The 16,698-nt window shown below is 47.1% G+C and overlaps 1 protein-coding gene across 1 annotated transcript in view; it reads right to left on the reverse strand.

Annotated features, from left to right (window-relative positions):
- The window catches only part of ARHGAP40 (Rho GTPase activating protein 40), a 29,990-nt gene extending 14,416 nt beyond the window's left edge, over nucleotides 1-15,574 (reverse strand). Inside the window, exons 1-4 of the mRNA XM_054391955.1 lie at nucleotides 15,479-15,574; nucleotides 9,786-9,793; nucleotides 7,026-7,228; nucleotides 1,091-1,311 (exon numbers count right to left, since the gene is read on the reverse strand). Of these exons, the coding sequence (XP_054247930.1) occupies nucleotides 1,091-1,311; nucleotides 7,026-7,228; nucleotides 9,786-9,793; nucleotides 15,479-15,574 (528 nt within the window). The remainder of the gene's footprint in view (nucleotides 1-1,090; nucleotides 1,312-7,025; nucleotides 7,229-9,785; nucleotides 9,794-15,478) is intronic.
- Between the last annotated feature and the right edge of the window lie 1,124 nt (nucleotides 15,575-16,698).

Genomic DNA, 16,698 nt, shown 5'->3' on the forward strand with positions numbered 1-16,698 from the left:
AAAACGAGAGAGAGGAAAAACGAGAGAGAGGAAAAACGAGAGAGAGGAAAAACGAGAGAGAGGAAAAACGAGAGAGAGGAAAAACGAGAGAGAGGAAAAACGAGAGAGAGGAAAAACGAGAGAGAGGAAAAACGAGAGAGAGGAAAAACGAGAGAGAGGAAAAACGAGAGAGAGGAAAAACGAGAGAGAGGAAAAACGAGAGAGAGGAAAAACGAGAGAGAGGAAAAACGAGAGAGAGGAAAAACGAGAGAGAGGAAAAACGAGAGAGAGGAAAAACGAGAGAGAGGAAAAACGAGAGAGAGGAAAAACGAGAGAGAGGAAAAACGAGAGAGAGGAAAAACGAGAGAGAGGAAAAACGAGAGAGAGGAAAAACGAGAGAGAGGAAAAACGAGAGAGAGGAAAAACGAGAGAGAGGAAAAACGAGAGAGAGGAAAAACGAGAGAGAGGAAAAACGAGAGAGAGGAAAAACGAGAGAGAGGAAAAACGAGAGAGAGGAAAAACGAGAGAGAGGAAAAACGAGAGAGAGGAAAAACGAGAGAGAGGAAAAACGAGAGAGAGGAAAAACGAGAGAGAGGAAAAAACGAGAGAGAGGAAAAACGAGAGAGAGGAAAAACGAGAGAGAGGAAAAACGAGAGAGAGGAAAAACGAGAGAGAGGAAAAACGAGAGAGAGGAAAAACGAGGAAAAACTAAAAAAAAAAATATAAAAAAAGAATAAAAAGAAAAAAAACAAAGGGCAGTGGCTAGTCCTTCTCCAGGAGTACAGCTGGACAAGGCCAGCTTAGCAGAACTGAACTCAGGAAGGTCTCTCTTTTTTCTTTTGCTCACAATGATTTAACATGCCACTGAAATAATGAAAACACAAGAGGGCCCCAAACGCCAGCAGTGCTGCATGAGGCTGCAGTGCTAAGATGCCATCCAGAAGTCTTCCAGCAGTCCCTAGGAAGCTTATGGCTCTGCAGGATTTGTAGCAACTTCTTAACACAGCAAGCTTTCTCTGCTCGAACTTTGTGAAGAAAAATTAAAAAGACAGTCTTAAAACTTCATCACAGTGGAGAATTCCCTAGGCACAGCCTAAAACTGGCACCGTACCTCTGAGCTGACCACTCCGAAGACGTCTCGGACGTCGCGCACGGGCTGCTTGTTCCTCCTCCTGCGGGAGCGTGAGTAGGTGTCCAGCCGCCGCTGCACGGCGGCAGCCTGCGTCCTGGTCAGGGTGGAGAGCAGCACCAGGTTGTCATTTTCTGAGGCATGCTCCCCAAGGAGGTTGGACAGACCTGCATCCTGGAGCCACTCAGCTTCAGCTTCTCCCTCTGCGAGGCAAGAGATCGATCAATCAATGAATCAATCAGGTTGGAAGAGACCTCCAAGATCGTCAAGTCCAACCGATCACCCAACCCTAACTAATCAACCAAACCAGCTCTAATACAGAGCTGTCACATCCCAACTGGCTATCCTTTCACTGACTTGGGTCCAAGCAAAGCATACAACAGGTTAATCCTGACAAACAAGCTTCTCAGCATATCCAGTCAACTTCTGCCTAGTCTCTCTCTTCAGTTACAAGGTGTTCGCATTCTTTCCAACTCAAAGACAAAACATAGCCTTCTCCAAAGTTGTGCAAAGGTTTGCTGTCTTCCTACAGACCATGGCACTAACTGCCTCATCCAGGCTTTTCTTAAACACCTCCAAGGAGGTCGACCCCACCACCTCCCTGGGCAGCCCATAAACAGCAATGTGGGGTGCTTGCAACACTTCAGAGGCAAACCTCCAGAGGTCCCTTCCAACCCAGTGCATTCCATGAAAACAGAAGCCTTAGTTGCCTCTTTTCTGGGGTGGCAATGGAGAGCACTGGGAGGGCACTACATCTTTGTTGGGAAGTGATGGTTACTCTCAAAATCTTAGCCCTATTCCCAGGTATCCTGTTGGGTGTGTTAGTCTGATTTCTTCTCCCAGGGAACAAGCAACAGGACAAGAGAAGATGGCCTCAAGTTGCACCAGAGCAGGTTTAGGCTGGACATTAAGAAAACTTTCTTTCCTGAAAGGGTTGTCAAGCCCCAGAACAGGCTGCCCAGGGCAGTAGTGGAGTCCCCAGCCCTGGAGGGTTTTAAAAACTGTTTAGATGTGGTGCTGAGGGACATGGTTTAGTGGTGACCTGGCAGTGCTGGGTCAATGGTTGAGCTTGGTAATCTTAAAGATCTCTGCCAACTAAACCAATTCTATGAGACACAGCTATAGCTGCCCGCATACTCTTTTCTTCTCACCCTAGCTGAGGAAAAAGAGAAGAAAAAATTACAGAGGCATGGAACATAGGTTCCCTCAAAAGATGGACAGAAGCAGGGACACAAGTGTGACTCTGCATGGTATTTGTCACAAGAATTGCAACAGGAACCCAACTCCGGGCATTCACTGGATATGGGAGGAAAGTCAGATGCTCTTGCTTTAAGCTCTCTTTACATGGAGGGCCTGTGTAAAGGGAGCTCTGGCAGCAGGGCAGTGCATTTAATGTACTTGGAGAGCTCTCTGTATGCACCATCCCTGTTCTTTACCTTTTCAAGTGGATTGGTATCCATAATCATCCAACAAAAGCAAAAATGTTATTCTTGCTCTGTTCATCCACTTTATGTCTGTGCCTATTTCAAAACATCACTAGAATGAAAGACCATTCCAGTTCCAGAATGAAGTGAGAGGCCTGGAGACAGTACAGCAGCACTGCTCAAACGAGCTCAATTCAACATTATTCTTCAATACATGAAAAGTTGCCCTTCAAACACTGAAGACTTTTTTTTCCTTATGGGATGTGCCCTTCATGCAAGTGAGAAAGTGCCCTGAGCAAAGCAGCTACTTGAAATCCAGGGATAAAAGCAGCAATTTAGCAGGTGGCTTCAATGTGAAAGGCTTTGTGGGGTTCCCTGTGTTATCTTTTCAGTTCTCTGTGCCACATTCATTCATTGCAGGAAGCTCCAGCATAGCTCTACTAAAGGTTTTACTGGGAAAAAGAAAAAAAAAATATCACAGCTGGACTGAAACACAACAGTTCAATCCCACTCTTCCTTTCCTAGGCACACTGATACCTCCTCAGCTATCAGAGCTGCTCAGGCCAGGTTTTATTATTGCTGCATCAAGAGTCAAAAAGCCACACAGCTTTTCTGGGTGTCAAGAGGGAGGGGACAGGCTCTGCTCAGTTCCACCCTGTGACAGGACAAGGGGCAACGGATATAAACTACAGCACAGGAGGTTCCACCTCAACATGAGGAGGAACTTCTTCACTGTGAGGGTCACAGAGCACTGGAACAGGCTGCCCAGAGAGGTTGTGGAGTCTCCTTCTCTGGAGACTTTCAAGCCCCATCTGGTTGTGTTCCTGTGTGATCTGTGCTGGATTCTATGGTCCTGCTCTGGCAGGGGGGTTGAATTCAATCTCCAGAGATCCTTTCCAACCCCTAACAACCTCTGCTCCTGTGATCCAGTACTGCTCATAGTCCCATTCAACTCCTTGTTGCACAGCTCTTTGTCACACATCCTCTGTTTTCAGAGCAGTACAGTGTGTAAAATCCTTCTGGTTTAATTTGTCTTGAGCAACTAAAGTCAGTTAAGTGTTTTGCTTGCAGATTTGGTAAATACTCAGTTCCAGTCATAACAGGAAACTAATCTAACTCACAATACTAAACAGCAGCCCCACATCGGACATCCGTGTGGGCTGTAGCACACCTGATGCCAAAGCCCCAGATTTTAATTCCTCTAGCTAATATTTTTGGCCCAGTTATGTTTGCCAGTAATGCAAAAGGAAACCACTAAAATAGGTTATTTATGGGGATAAAAGGGAAATCAGAAAGAAACAGGGCAGAACTGAGAGGTCCACAGAAGCTGAGCTACAGGTTTGAGCCTGAAGAACAGCTGAGATTTGCCTTGTGAGTTCCAGACAAGCACAACTAGGAATAAATCTCTAAAACTAAAGGACATCAGTTTCAAAAAGAACTTTCTTGAAACATAAAGGTAGCCACAAAGAGCCTTCACCAGAAAGCATTTCATTGCCAAACATTTATAAGACAGCCATAGCAGCCTACAACTGCTCAGGCATTGAACAGGCTGCCCAGAGAGGTGCTGGACTCACCACCCCTGCAGGGGTTCAAAAAAGCTGTAGACATGGCACTTTGGGACATGGTTTAATGTGCATGCTGGTGTTGGGTTGATGCTTGGGCTTGATGATCTTTGAGGTCTTTTCCGACTTTAATGATTCTATGATAATTACAGACTTCCTACAGAGTTTTGAGAGGCAGAGCAGAATCAGCCTTTGCAGACACTTCTCAGACGTGATTGCATGCTCTTGGGATGCCAGCAGATACTTTGGTGGCAAAACCATGCAGAGTGCAAACCTTAGTCTGCTGTACTGCCTGACCCTGGGGAGTGCTGGATGCACAGCAGACACCATGGACAGGACAGTGCTGCTCCTATCCCAGGCAAAAGCTGCTTTCTGCTCCCTTCAGCTGCTGCTGAGGGCACAAGAATCATCACCTCCTTTCAGCTGGCCCAGTTCACAGATTCAGATCGCACTGGATTGGCAGGGACCCCCCAAAGGTCATCTTCTCCAAACCCCCTGCAGTGCAGGGACACCTCCAGCTAGACCAGACTGCCCAGGGCCACATCTTGAATGTCTCCAGTGACAGGGCCTCAACCACATTACTGGGCAACCTTTTCTGCAGAGTTACACACTGGCCTCCCACTGATTGCAGGTCACAAGCAGCTTCCCATTACACCACCTCCTACACAGCAGAGCAGCATTCTCCAGCTAGGTCAGCAGGTTTGAGTGGCCTTATCCACAGGCAGCCTCCACACTGACCCTGCCCCACGATTGCCATCAGCCATCTGGCAGCCTGAGCCATGCCACCCCCAGACAGAACTGTCAGCCACTGCTCAAGTGCAGCTCCTCCAGCTCTGTGCAAGAAGTGATGGTGCCTTGGGCTGTGAGGAGCCCTGCAGCCTCCCTGCTGCATTGCCACCTCACGGTGCTCCAACCATCGACTGCACAGACACTCAGGTCAAGAGGCACCAGCCAAATCCTGCACCCACACCACTGGAAGCTTCCCCTGGCCACTAACCCTTCCAGCAGGATACTCATTTGCCTAAGTTCCTTTGCAGCAGGAGGCCAAGCGTGTCGCACCTCCTTCCCCAGCCTGCTGGGAAGGCTTCCCTACTGGGAGCATCATTTCCAGTCTGTCTGGTTTCAATGGCCAATTAAGCAGTCATCTCCTGCCTGCTAGATTAATGCTCAGCATTAAAAGACACTTTTCCTTGTGGTCCTGCTTACACACAGCAACCAAATGGCCTCTGACATATCAGCCTTTTGGATACCCCAGACAGCCTTTCATCTCATGGCATGGCCTCCTTTCCAGAGACTTCTTCCTGGCTCTCTCAGTTTCTGAGTCACTTTTGCATCTCTTCCAGTTCTATAAAACACACTTAACATACTTTGTGTAGGGACACTAACAGCAGACCCTGATATTTACCATGTCTTGCCTACTACAACAGACACGGATTATGAGAAAATCATAGAACTGTTTCACTTGGAAGAGACCTCTAAGTTCATTGAGTCCAATTTTCAACCTAATACCATCACTGCCACTAAACCATGCCCCAAAATAGCATGTCCACAAGTTCCTTGAACACCTCCAGGGGTGAGGACTCCACCACCTCCTTGGGCAGCCTGTTCCAGTCCCTGACCACTCTTGCAGGAAAGGAATTTTTCCCAATATCCAATCTAAACCTCCCCTGGTGCAATTTCCTCTCCTTCTGTCTCCTGAGACTAGGGAGAAAAGACCAACCCACACCTCACTGCAACCTCCTTTCAGGGAGCTGTAGAGGGCAATGAGGTCTCTTCAGCCTCCTCCTCTGGGCTGTTTAATCCCTGTTCTCTCAGCCACTCCTCCCCAAACCTGTTCTCCAAGGCCTTCACCAGTTTCACTGCCCTTCTCTGGACATGCTCCAGCACCTCAACATCTTTCTTGTAGTGAGTGGACCAAAACCAAACCTAATATTCAAGCTGCAGCCTCGTTAGTGCTGAGTTCAAGGGGCACAATCACTTTCCCAACTCCTGCTCTTCCCAACCCACTCTCCAGAGCCTCCTCTGCACACCCAGGACAGCAATCTCCCCTTCCCAAGCATGGCAGCACTCTGGGATTTTCACTCAAATCATTTTCTCATCAGTATCAGGCCAGCACAGCAGCTGGAGGCTGTTCAGGAGGCAAACCCAACCACTCAAGAGGATGCACAGCGAACTTAAACCACAGTCTTCAACACAGACCTGGGAAAAGTGCCATCCTGATCTGCAGGACCCTTGAAGGCTTAGCACCATTTACCATCCCTCCAACAGCCCAAGATGTTGCAGCTCCCCTGTTAAAGAGCAGTCAGCCAGGTTCCAGTTATTCCAAGACACATCAGCACTACAGAAAGCCCACTGGAAACACTCCACACACATGAAGCAGTCTTCAAAAGGCAGAAAGAACAACAAAAAAAAAATGAAAGGTCTATAAGAAAAAAAATCTGTGTGGATGGCCTCGAGTCTCTCTGGATGTTTATTAGAGTTTCTTGACTAGTGAATCAGAGGGAGAACAGCCTGCCCTCCACAAAAGCAGCTCTCTTAAAAACCCCTGTGATGAAGTCTCAGAACCACATACACAAACAAGCCTTCCAAAACCCCATCAGCTACCACAGCATGTTTACCATACAGCCACCTGCACAGGCAACAAGGGCCCCACACTGAGCAGGGGCTGTTCAAAGCCATCTGGAGCCTTGAACTTACTCCTGACTGACCTTTAGAGCCCCAAGTTTGTTTCAGAGGCTGAAGCCAGGGCAGGGCAAGGATCCTCTTCTTCTGCAGCACATTATCCATCACTCAAGGGAAAAATCTTATCTCCATCTCAAATTTGACTGGCAATATTTCAACATGCTTCTAAACCAGTCAGGTGCATCAACAAATTTGGTCTCTCAAATGTTCACCTTCCTCCCCTTATTCCCAACATTTTTGGCAACCTACCCTCTTGTGTTTTGACATCTGCAAGGCTGCATTCCTCTTGTTCAGTTTCAGTGCTCTGTTTAATGTTCTCTACTTCCAGCCAAAAAGTGTCCATTGACATGTTGTCCAAAGAGTCTATCCTGGAATTCCTGCCCTCCAACACCGGGGATGCCAAAGGGCTCTTCGGAGGAAGTTGGCTCATTTTGCAAGGGCAGTTTCTGGTACTGAAGGAGGAAGAGATAAGGAGAAATTAAGCTACACACACTCCGATGTGGCAGAGATTAAGCTCCACATACTCAGATGTGGCATGCACGACACATGGGGCTGCAGCGATTAATGACTGCAGCCAGAGCCAAACAGAGCTAAGTGCTGGACTTCCTCTGCTTACTGCTTTGCAATTGCTGACAAGGTTGAGACCCAGTTCCCTGGAGAAGGGGACAAACTGCTGTCCAAACAAGCAAAAGGACATAGTATCAACATGGCTTATCCAGTGCTGTCCTTTCTGTGACCTCCACGACACTACCTACGATGGCCACGCTTGCTGCCAAGACTCCCCTGCAAACATGCACAGATATCCTCCACATTCACAGACAACCAAGATGCTTCAGGCCTGGTGCACACATGCTCTGACAAACTGGCACACACATGCTCTGACAAACTGGCACACACAGCAAGCCCCCCAATTTGCCCAGCAAGCCACCGCAGGCTGAACCCAGTAGGTTTGTCCTCCACATTCCAAAACCAGCACAGCTCCATCTCCTGCACTTCAGCTCAAGCAATAAACAACTCTGATGTCTGAGGCCCTTTTTTTCCCTGCCCAGACCAGATTTTTTTCAGCTGTGAAACAGCACAAGTGTCCTGGGAAACCCAAACATACAGCATTTTCTAACCACCCTGCTGATTAATTCATGGGTGGCCAAGGTCCCAGACTGGCCTTGTTCAGCTTTCAAGCTCTATGCAGAAAGTTGTGAGGTTCTCAGCAGATCATAAAATAACACCTCTCCTAAAATTAATTTCCACTCTCTTCAAAGGCTTACAAGCCATTTAAGCCCTGCTGTACCACTTTTTTTTTTTCCAAGACTTAAAGAAACTGGGATAAATGGAACTTACTTATGAGAACACCTTAATGGTTCACCTCATGAATACAAAAATCAAAGAGATCACACACCATGGTGACTCTGGATAGCTGGAAAAACACCTGTGGACACCCACCACCAAACACATATCAGAATGGATTTCTAGACTTTCAGGGGAGAAAAAAAAAAAAAAAGGAAGAAAAAAAGATCAAGGTCTTGTGGGCTTGAAAACCATGGCAACAAAACAACCACCACGTGCCATTTAGACTCCCAGCTCTGGAAGGACTTAGAAAAGTAATAGATGGCAAAAGAGCTGTTCAGTTTTATTTCTTTTCATTCCAGAGAGCCAATATTAGCAGTTCTGGCATTACCTTACTTCCATTATAAGCAGCATTTCAAGTCATAAAAGACTGAATTTGAAGATCTATCAGCCAAGATGCCTATGCTGCAGGACATTCACCACCTACATTCACCCATGTGCATATATATTATGCTCACACCTCCTCATCTCAATCTTCCTACTTTCAGTTTAAAGCCATTTACCCCATGTCCTATCCTGAATGCAGGTTTTAGTCCAGGAGTTGCTATGACCAAGTGGAGCAATACTTACCTAAAGCATTAGGGACTAGTCCTGGTGCATGCTTGAGAAGCATCACAACATCCTTACAGTCCAGGTTTCAGACTACAGCTTTGCCAGCAGCTACTTCTGATCTACCAGCACCTTCAGTCCATATCAAGTACTGGTGCAAGGATATTGTTTTGCCAGACAACAGCAAACTGCTGTACTCCATCCCACTCTGAGCACCAGTTATTTTGCTTCCATCCAGGGCTGGAAATACAGGTATCTAGCAGTGCTTGCATCAGAAAGCTCCACCATCAGTCACACCAAATGCCAGATTTGAACTACTTGTGCATCAAACAGCCCAAAGACCATCCTAACATTTCTCCTCAAGAACCTGATGCACTGAACCCTGCTTCACCAAGGTGCTGGATGCTAATGGCACACAGCATCTCTACACTGCAGTAGCAGGCTCAAAAGCCCAGCTCTACATGTCCTAAGCTAGAGCTTAGTTGTTCTTGCCTCACAGAACAACTTCAAAGCAAAGTCAGAAAACATTTTATTTGCTGGTGTAAACATTTTTTTCCTGGAGCACACTGCAAAGTGCTTTACAAATCCAAGTAGCCAGGTAGAAGGTTAATTTTAGATTCAGCACAGCTTAAGGACTCTTCTTCCTCATTGCATTGCCAAGCCAAGGGAGGGCAACTGGTGACGTAGAAACACAGCAACAGTTCAGATGGAAAGTGGAGATTATTGGCTTAAAATGTTAATCACTCAGCTGTACCTAGGCAAAGAGTAGGTGGAATAATCAAGTTCACTCAGTTGTACCCTCCACCTAACAAAAAGCTCAAGTTTTAAAGATTAACCCAACAAAAAAGCAAACTGACCAGAAAGACCTGGTGAAGGGCAGCCATAAAGGAAGGACTCTATGAAAAGAATGGAATTCTAATGGAATCTTCTCCTACCTAAGCACAGAACTGAGTTGGGGTGGAGCTCAAGATAGATTCAGCTGATTCCTCTAACACCTTCAGTCTAATCATGACTTAAGAAGCAGAGTTATGAGATATTAGACCTTATATAGACAGTTTTCTTACCATTTCATCTATAAATCTTCTGGTGTAGAGCTCTGGTAGCCTGCAGCAAGACCTGCATGCCTGCAGAGCACTGACTCCCAGTACTCATGGCTCAGTGGACCTGGGGTAGACTTTGCAGTATCAGAGTAGTTTTTGATGTGTTCCTAGATACTGTCAACACATGGCAAAGAGAGCAAACACTCCTGCAACTTGAATTTCAAAATAAAACAAACACTGTTGCTATGCATTTGTTCATTCCAGGGTTGAATCATTCTCATCAGAGAACTTCTCCAAGGACCTGTAGCTGCCTAGGCTGCTCTCCTGCTTGCTCAACGTCCTTCCCTCATTGAAACACCTCTCTAGCAGATGAATAAATAAAGAGGTTCCTTCTCAAGCATTTCAGAGAACAGGTCATGACAAGTGTAAGCCAAGGAAATGGAATTCCTTTATTACTGCTTCCAGAAAAACTATGATGATAAAAAGGCAGCAAGACAGGAGAATTAGGTTCTACAGGGCACACAAGGGCACCTAGTTTTTAAAGGCACATCCAAAGATCTGGAGCAAGCACCAAGGCAGCCAGGAAAGAAACAGATGGTTATTAACCTCAGTTTGAGGAGCAGTACACCAAATCACAGCATCACAGCAGTTCAGACCTCCAGCATGAAACACAAGCTCTTTTGAAACGAAAAAAAAAAGTAGTGAGAAATTACTCTATCAACTGGCCTCAGTTTGCAGATAAAGACACAAAGCCAGAGAACAAAACTACGTCAGCATCGCAACTCATGCACATCTCACTGGCTTTTGATATGCTTCAAGGTCAAAAACAATCAATGGGCACAAAGCACAAGATTAAAAAACACAAAAGTAGTCCATGCAGGAAAAAGCCCCTCCAAGTTCCTACCCTAAGGAAGCAGCTTAAACCCAAATGGTGGTTAATCCTGAAGAGAAAGGATCAGCCCATCACAGCTCATAACATGACAGGTTTTCTTGGTTAGAATCATGTAGTAGGATAAAGGCATCCAGCAACAACAGATAGGAATGATTGAAAAACAAGGGAGAGAATCCTGAAGCAATAAGTCCTACCTCTAGCTGTGCCTACAGATATTTTGCTTACTAAAATATTGACAGCTTAAACTTCAGTCTTTCAAAGGCATCAACACCTTAACATGAAAGAAGTCAATCGTCTTCTCTTGGTATGAAATAAGTCAATCTTCTTATCAAGATGTGAGATAGAACACACATAATCAGCTATTTCTTTCAGACAGACAGAATTACACAAGACTCCATTCCCAACACAGAGACAGCAAATTTAGCCAGGAGATGCCTTGAGGACACGAACTGCACAACTTCCCTATCAAAGGTTGAAACCAGAAGGAAGCTCTACTGCAGATCTTTAAAGCCTGGCTTTGGTACCCTTGTAATCCTTCACATTTTGTAAGCAAACACTACAGGCTCCATATTCCCTTTTCTGCCCCACCACTTGCAGCAAAAGAGCAACACTGAAGTTTACTCTCAACAGAAAAATGAAAAGCACGTGGTTGGTTCAAACTCCTTGGACCAGACTGTAAAAGTAAAGACAGAGCAATTATCAGATGACTGTGGCAGAGATGAACAGGACCTCACCCAATCTACTCTTACCATGCTTGACTTTCCCTGGCTTACCTAAGCTAAGGCAGCATTAAAGCACTCTTCAAAGCAAGGCCTCTGCTGCTCACCTACATTGCTGAGTATCTCAAACCACAGGGGATTTGCTCATACCCCTCATAGCTTCACCAAGAGCATCCCTACAAGAAGCCATGGTGCCTCTAGCTCACTCAGGCTCATGTAGCACTGGTGCCAACCACCACTTCCATTTGCATTAAAGCATTTTATCAAGGACCCACGGGATGGTGCACTTGAAGGTCTGTCTCTACAGCACCAGCAAGAACAGCTAAGATGTCACTGCTACCATTTGCTAATGAGATTAGGGCTTGTTTTCAGTAACACAGCAATCAGTTCATCAAGATCTTCCCTTATGCAAGCAGCTCATGGAGCAGTGTCATTTAAGGTTGTTTTGCAGAAGCCTGTTCTGCAAGCGATAAAGAGGAGGATGTGCCAGATAGCTCTGTGTGCGTGGAACAATTCCTACCAGCCCCAGCTTTCTCCCTCCCAACAACAACATGGCACTGCCCAGCTCCTGCCCTGCCATCCCCAGTGACACCATAGAGACAAAACAGTGATCTTTTGCCCAGTGCTATGTGGAGTCAAAGACATGAACCCTGACACGCTGCTTTAGCTTAGAACCTCCACCTTCTGGACTCAAACTCCAGGGACTGTCTCCACCACAGCACTGGGGGTTTTAAATAGGTTACAACTAACCTGACAATAAGCATTTCTATCAAAGCATTTAAGAGCAAAGAATCTCCAGTGTGACCTTTCAGAACTTAAAGAGGCCTGTAAGAAAGATAGGGACAGACTTTTGAGCAGGGTCTGTTGTGACAGGACAGGGAGTGATGGGTTTAAACTAAAAGACTGAGATTCAGACTAGAGAGAAGGAAGAAATTTTTTACATTGAGGGTTGTGAAACACTGGCCCAGGTTGTCCAGAGAGGTGGTGGATGCCCCATCCCTGGAAACATTCCAGGTCAGGCTGGACAGGGCTCTGAGACACTTGATCTTGTTGAAGATGTCCCATCCCTGCAGAGGGGCTGGACTAGGTGACCATTAAAAGTCCCTTCCAACCCAAACCAGTCTGTGATTCCATGATCTGTATTTCAGGTCTTCACCAGTAGACTTGTCTCCACTCTGTCTGATGAGGGTCTAGGTAAGCAGAATGAGGGATTGAGAAATTTGCCTGTGATTACAGAGCTGCCTGGAGGCATCTCAGACCGAAACTGAGCACAGATTGATAAGCCCATGCAGATGCAGTCAAATTAAACATATTCAAAGCCATGTTTGGTTTAGTCTATTAGTTGGGTGCCTGTCCCATCACACCAGGGTTAGTTTTGGCCACAGAAGACATACGCCATGCTCTCTGTGTGGGCTTTGTTTGCCTGTAAGGTCACTGCAGAGGAGCTCCTTGTTCACTTTCCCTGCGTTATCAGCCCAAACAGGAAAGGGCCTGCCAGTGACATGGAAATCCAACTGTGGGAAAGGGTACCTGGCCAAAACTAAGCTTCAGCAGCACTGTGATCTTTGATGCAACTGTGAACTGATAAGCCTGATCTACCAAATGATTAGATGAGAGTCATTAATGCAAAGTGGCATTCCTATCCCTATTCTCATCCTCACACACTCCACTGAGTGCACGTTCACCTAAACACACCAGCTTTGTCCATCCAGCAGCCACAGAGATCCAGCCTGCCATTCAAGTTCATCACCTTTCTGTGATTCCATCTATAGGCATGACACCAGGATGCCAAAATCCACGGACCTGCCACAGTGTGGGGCTGCCAACCCCACAGACTGGTGGCACTGGCTTGGAACAGGAGGTCCCACATAGCTGTTCTCACCTGTTACCCCTCCCCAGCACAGCAGCTGCCTTGGGCTCCTGCCAGCTGCCACCAGGCTCAGCCTGAGCACGGGATTCCCACGGAGCAGCTGGCACAGACTCGCTGCCCTTCAGTGACGTGGCTGTCCCAGCCCTGTGGCACACACTGCCAGGGATTTTGCCAAGGCCAGAATGAGTCAATACCTCCCAGTCACTAACTGCATCCTCAAAAGGCACTACCGTTACATCTCATCAGACAGCCTCAGCTTACTTCCATCACCACTGCGATTTCAGGAGAGATGCTCAGTCTCTGCACACCTCAGCTGCCCAGCTTGGGGACAAAGTGAGTGAGGGTCCCCACGGCTCAGAGAGCAAAGGCTGCTACTGTGCTTGAATCCTCCATACAAAAGCTGCGAACTTGTTTCGTGTGATCATTCGTTAACATAAAGGCATTGTACAAAACCAGGGTCACTCATAGCAAATATTTACCCTACAACTTCTTTAGTATTGAACTTAAATCAGGGTGGTAGAACTCATTTCTTCTTGCAGCCCGTTCAACCAGCTCTACCTACATCACAGCAGACAAGGAGTCATTACACCTTGTTGCTCAGATACATGGGAAGAGGCAACAGACTTTGAAGAGGTCACAAGAGTAAACCTGCTGACCAGCACAGCGCAAGGAGGGGTTGAGAGATGTGCTGGAACCCAGCTATGCTTCATGCATGAGAGGTTTAGGGATGTAGGAAGGAAGTCATAAGCTCCTTGCTTGGATTTCCCAGGTGTAAGTTATTACACATAAGACAAAGTGCTTGGCTATTACATTGCCAAGACAAGCTTGCCCTTGGCTGAGATTTAAAACCAATTCTCTAACTGGTACACAGAGTGCCACCTGCAAGTCCAGGGCCACCAACCCCAGCCTCAGGTTCCACAAGCTTTAGAACACCAAGAAGAAGAGCACAAGGGATGAGGAGGTGGACAGGCAATTGCTCTTTCTCAGCAGAGCTTTAGAGACACAACACTGCCAAGTAAAGCAGTAGATGTCTTAATAGGAACTCAACGAGCATGCCACAGTTACTGCTGCAAAAATAAACAGTCATTAAAGTCAATTAATTAGAAGACCAGGATGGCTGGTATATCATGGCCTTACTCTGTAGGCATGTTTTAGGTCAATCCCAGCAGGGAGGTTTGGTTACACCGACACACAGGGACATGTTTCACCCACTAGTGAGATATGAAGGAACAGCTGAGAATTGCCACTTGCTAGGAGATAAACCTCCTGGTCAAAGTTAGTGAGGAAGTTTGGTGTTCCTGCTGCAGTACTTCTGCAGACCTGACCACAGAGGTGTCTTGGCACCAGCACAGACACTGGAACTCAACTAACTTGTCTGGCAAACCCCAGAAGTTGTCACTGAATGTTTTGATTTTTATCACTCAAGGTGCTAGCCTAGTCCTCTTACACACAGCTCATTTCAAAGTAATTCATTATATTATTCCTGTGTCACTCCCCCTAAGAGTATTATTAATTTAATTTTTTTTAATCTCATTTTTTGCCTAGCATCTCTTAAAGATTTAATTTCTTACTTCCACATACAAGGTCAAAGGAAAAACAGACTAGGAAAAATCAGTCAGAAACATGGCAGCATGTTAGAGCTATGGTTAGAAATAAAGTCACTGTGAGTACATCCACACAAAACCAACACCTTTCTGCAGCTGAGAGTCTGAAACTTGTTGCAACTTCTAAGCTGATGCAGATACAAGTTAGATGAAGCCCTAAGTCATTTAACATCATTGAAGCACACACACAGTACAGTATTGACCAAGCAAAGCAGTTGCACCTTCCTTTAGCATACACAGTATTTATAAATCTGCAGTTCCTACCTTCATGTGGTTCTGAAACAATCACTGACCAAGCCCTCAAACCCCACAGCCTGCCAAGGCAGAGCTACCACTGCATCACAAAGAAACACAGAGCCTGCAGTTTAACCCCACAGCCACACACGAACACTCCCCCAGGTAGCCACACACGAACACTCCCCCAGGTCTCACTTCCACAGCCTGCTGCACTGCTCCCACTCTTGGAAAAAAAAGGAGGATTTTCATTTCGGGATCAAGGCATTCAAAGCAGAGTTTTAAAGAGCAGATTATAAAGCACATCTCTAGAGGTGTGCAGGCTCTTTCCACCTCTCCTGCCCCACGTACTGCCTTGCCCCCAAGCCCTGCCTTCGGGAGGAAGAGGAGCAGCGCTCGCCCCGTGCCCCACAGCCACGCTCCTTACCTGCCGCGGCTGCCGAGCTGGGCACAGCTGGCTGAGCGGGCACCTGCCAGCACCACCCTGGGCCTGGGGATGATCCTGCTCCTGGCCACCGCGGAGCTACACGTGCCGTGCTTGTCCATGTCGAGGGGGCAAGGAGCGCGGGACTCAGTCCATCCGTGCCCTCCGCTGCGGGGTCGAGGAGCGTCTGCCGAGCCTCGCAGCTGGAATGGAAGAGCTGCTCCTCGTCACCCACGCAGTGCCTGTGAGGTGGCCCTCAGCATCCTCTCCTCCGTCCCTCCCTCCCAACATCCACCCGCCCGGGCAGACCGAGCAGAAGCGACCGGCGATCCACCTGCGCCTGCGAGGCAGCGGTGCCCGAGGCTGAGCCACCCACACCCGGCACACGGACTACAGGACGCAGCCCACAGCCGGCACCCGCCGCTCGAGTAAGCAGAAAACACCAAGGAGCTCTTTCCCGGCCTGGGCTGCAGCTGAGGCTTGCTAAACATTAACCCAAGCCTCAGCCCTGTGAAAGAGTCACTCCCCGAAAGTAGCGCTGGGGAAGGAGGAGTCAAAGAGCGCGGCCGCTCCTCGGAATCGTGCTTCTCTGAAGTAAGGGAACAGCGAGAAAAGCACAAAATATCTGCCTGGGGACTGAGGAGGGGCAACAAAACACCCGAGCACTGATTAAAAGAGCAAATTCAGCATTTCTTGACATAGCTGAGCAGTGAGTAAATCCCAGCTGGATCTCAGACGCCGGTGTTGAAAGAGCAGCGTAAACCTCTAACATATTTTGCAAGATTCAAACCCTTCTTTAAAGCCTCATCAAAAAGCACCACACAAGCGAGCAAAGAGTTAAAGGACTCGCATTCCCTGGAGCCATCCTATCAGGTTTGATTCTTTCCTTGTCATTCTCTCCACCAAACCTCCTTTCACAGTGCTTCTTGTAATTTCCCTTTCCTCTAACATTTACTACTCAGAATCCTGAAGTTAAAGGACCAAACAAGGCATTTAAGTTTCCTTAACAAAGCCACACAAAGCTTCTCCAGCACAGGGAATAACCCTGCTCTTCATTTCCAATATTCCCAGTAAGACTGGCCCTATGGCTCTGCTTTACCTCCAACGGCTTAGAGTGCAGCAACAGCTACTTTGGAGACAACTCCTCACAAAAGCATGCAAAGGGGCCATCTCAGTTTTGTTTGTTACCCTAATTTTCCAGTCACAACTTTAAGCCCAGCTGCTTTCACTCCACCTTGTGAACAGA

The sequence above is a fragment of the Indicator indicator genome, chromosome 24 (genome assembly GCF_027791375.1).
Source record: "Indicator indicator isolate 239-I01 chromosome 24, UM_Iind_1.1, whole genome shotgun sequence".
NCBI classification, from domain to species: domain Eukaryota; kingdom Metazoa; phylum Chordata; class Aves; order Piciformes; family Indicatoridae; genus Indicator; species Indicator indicator.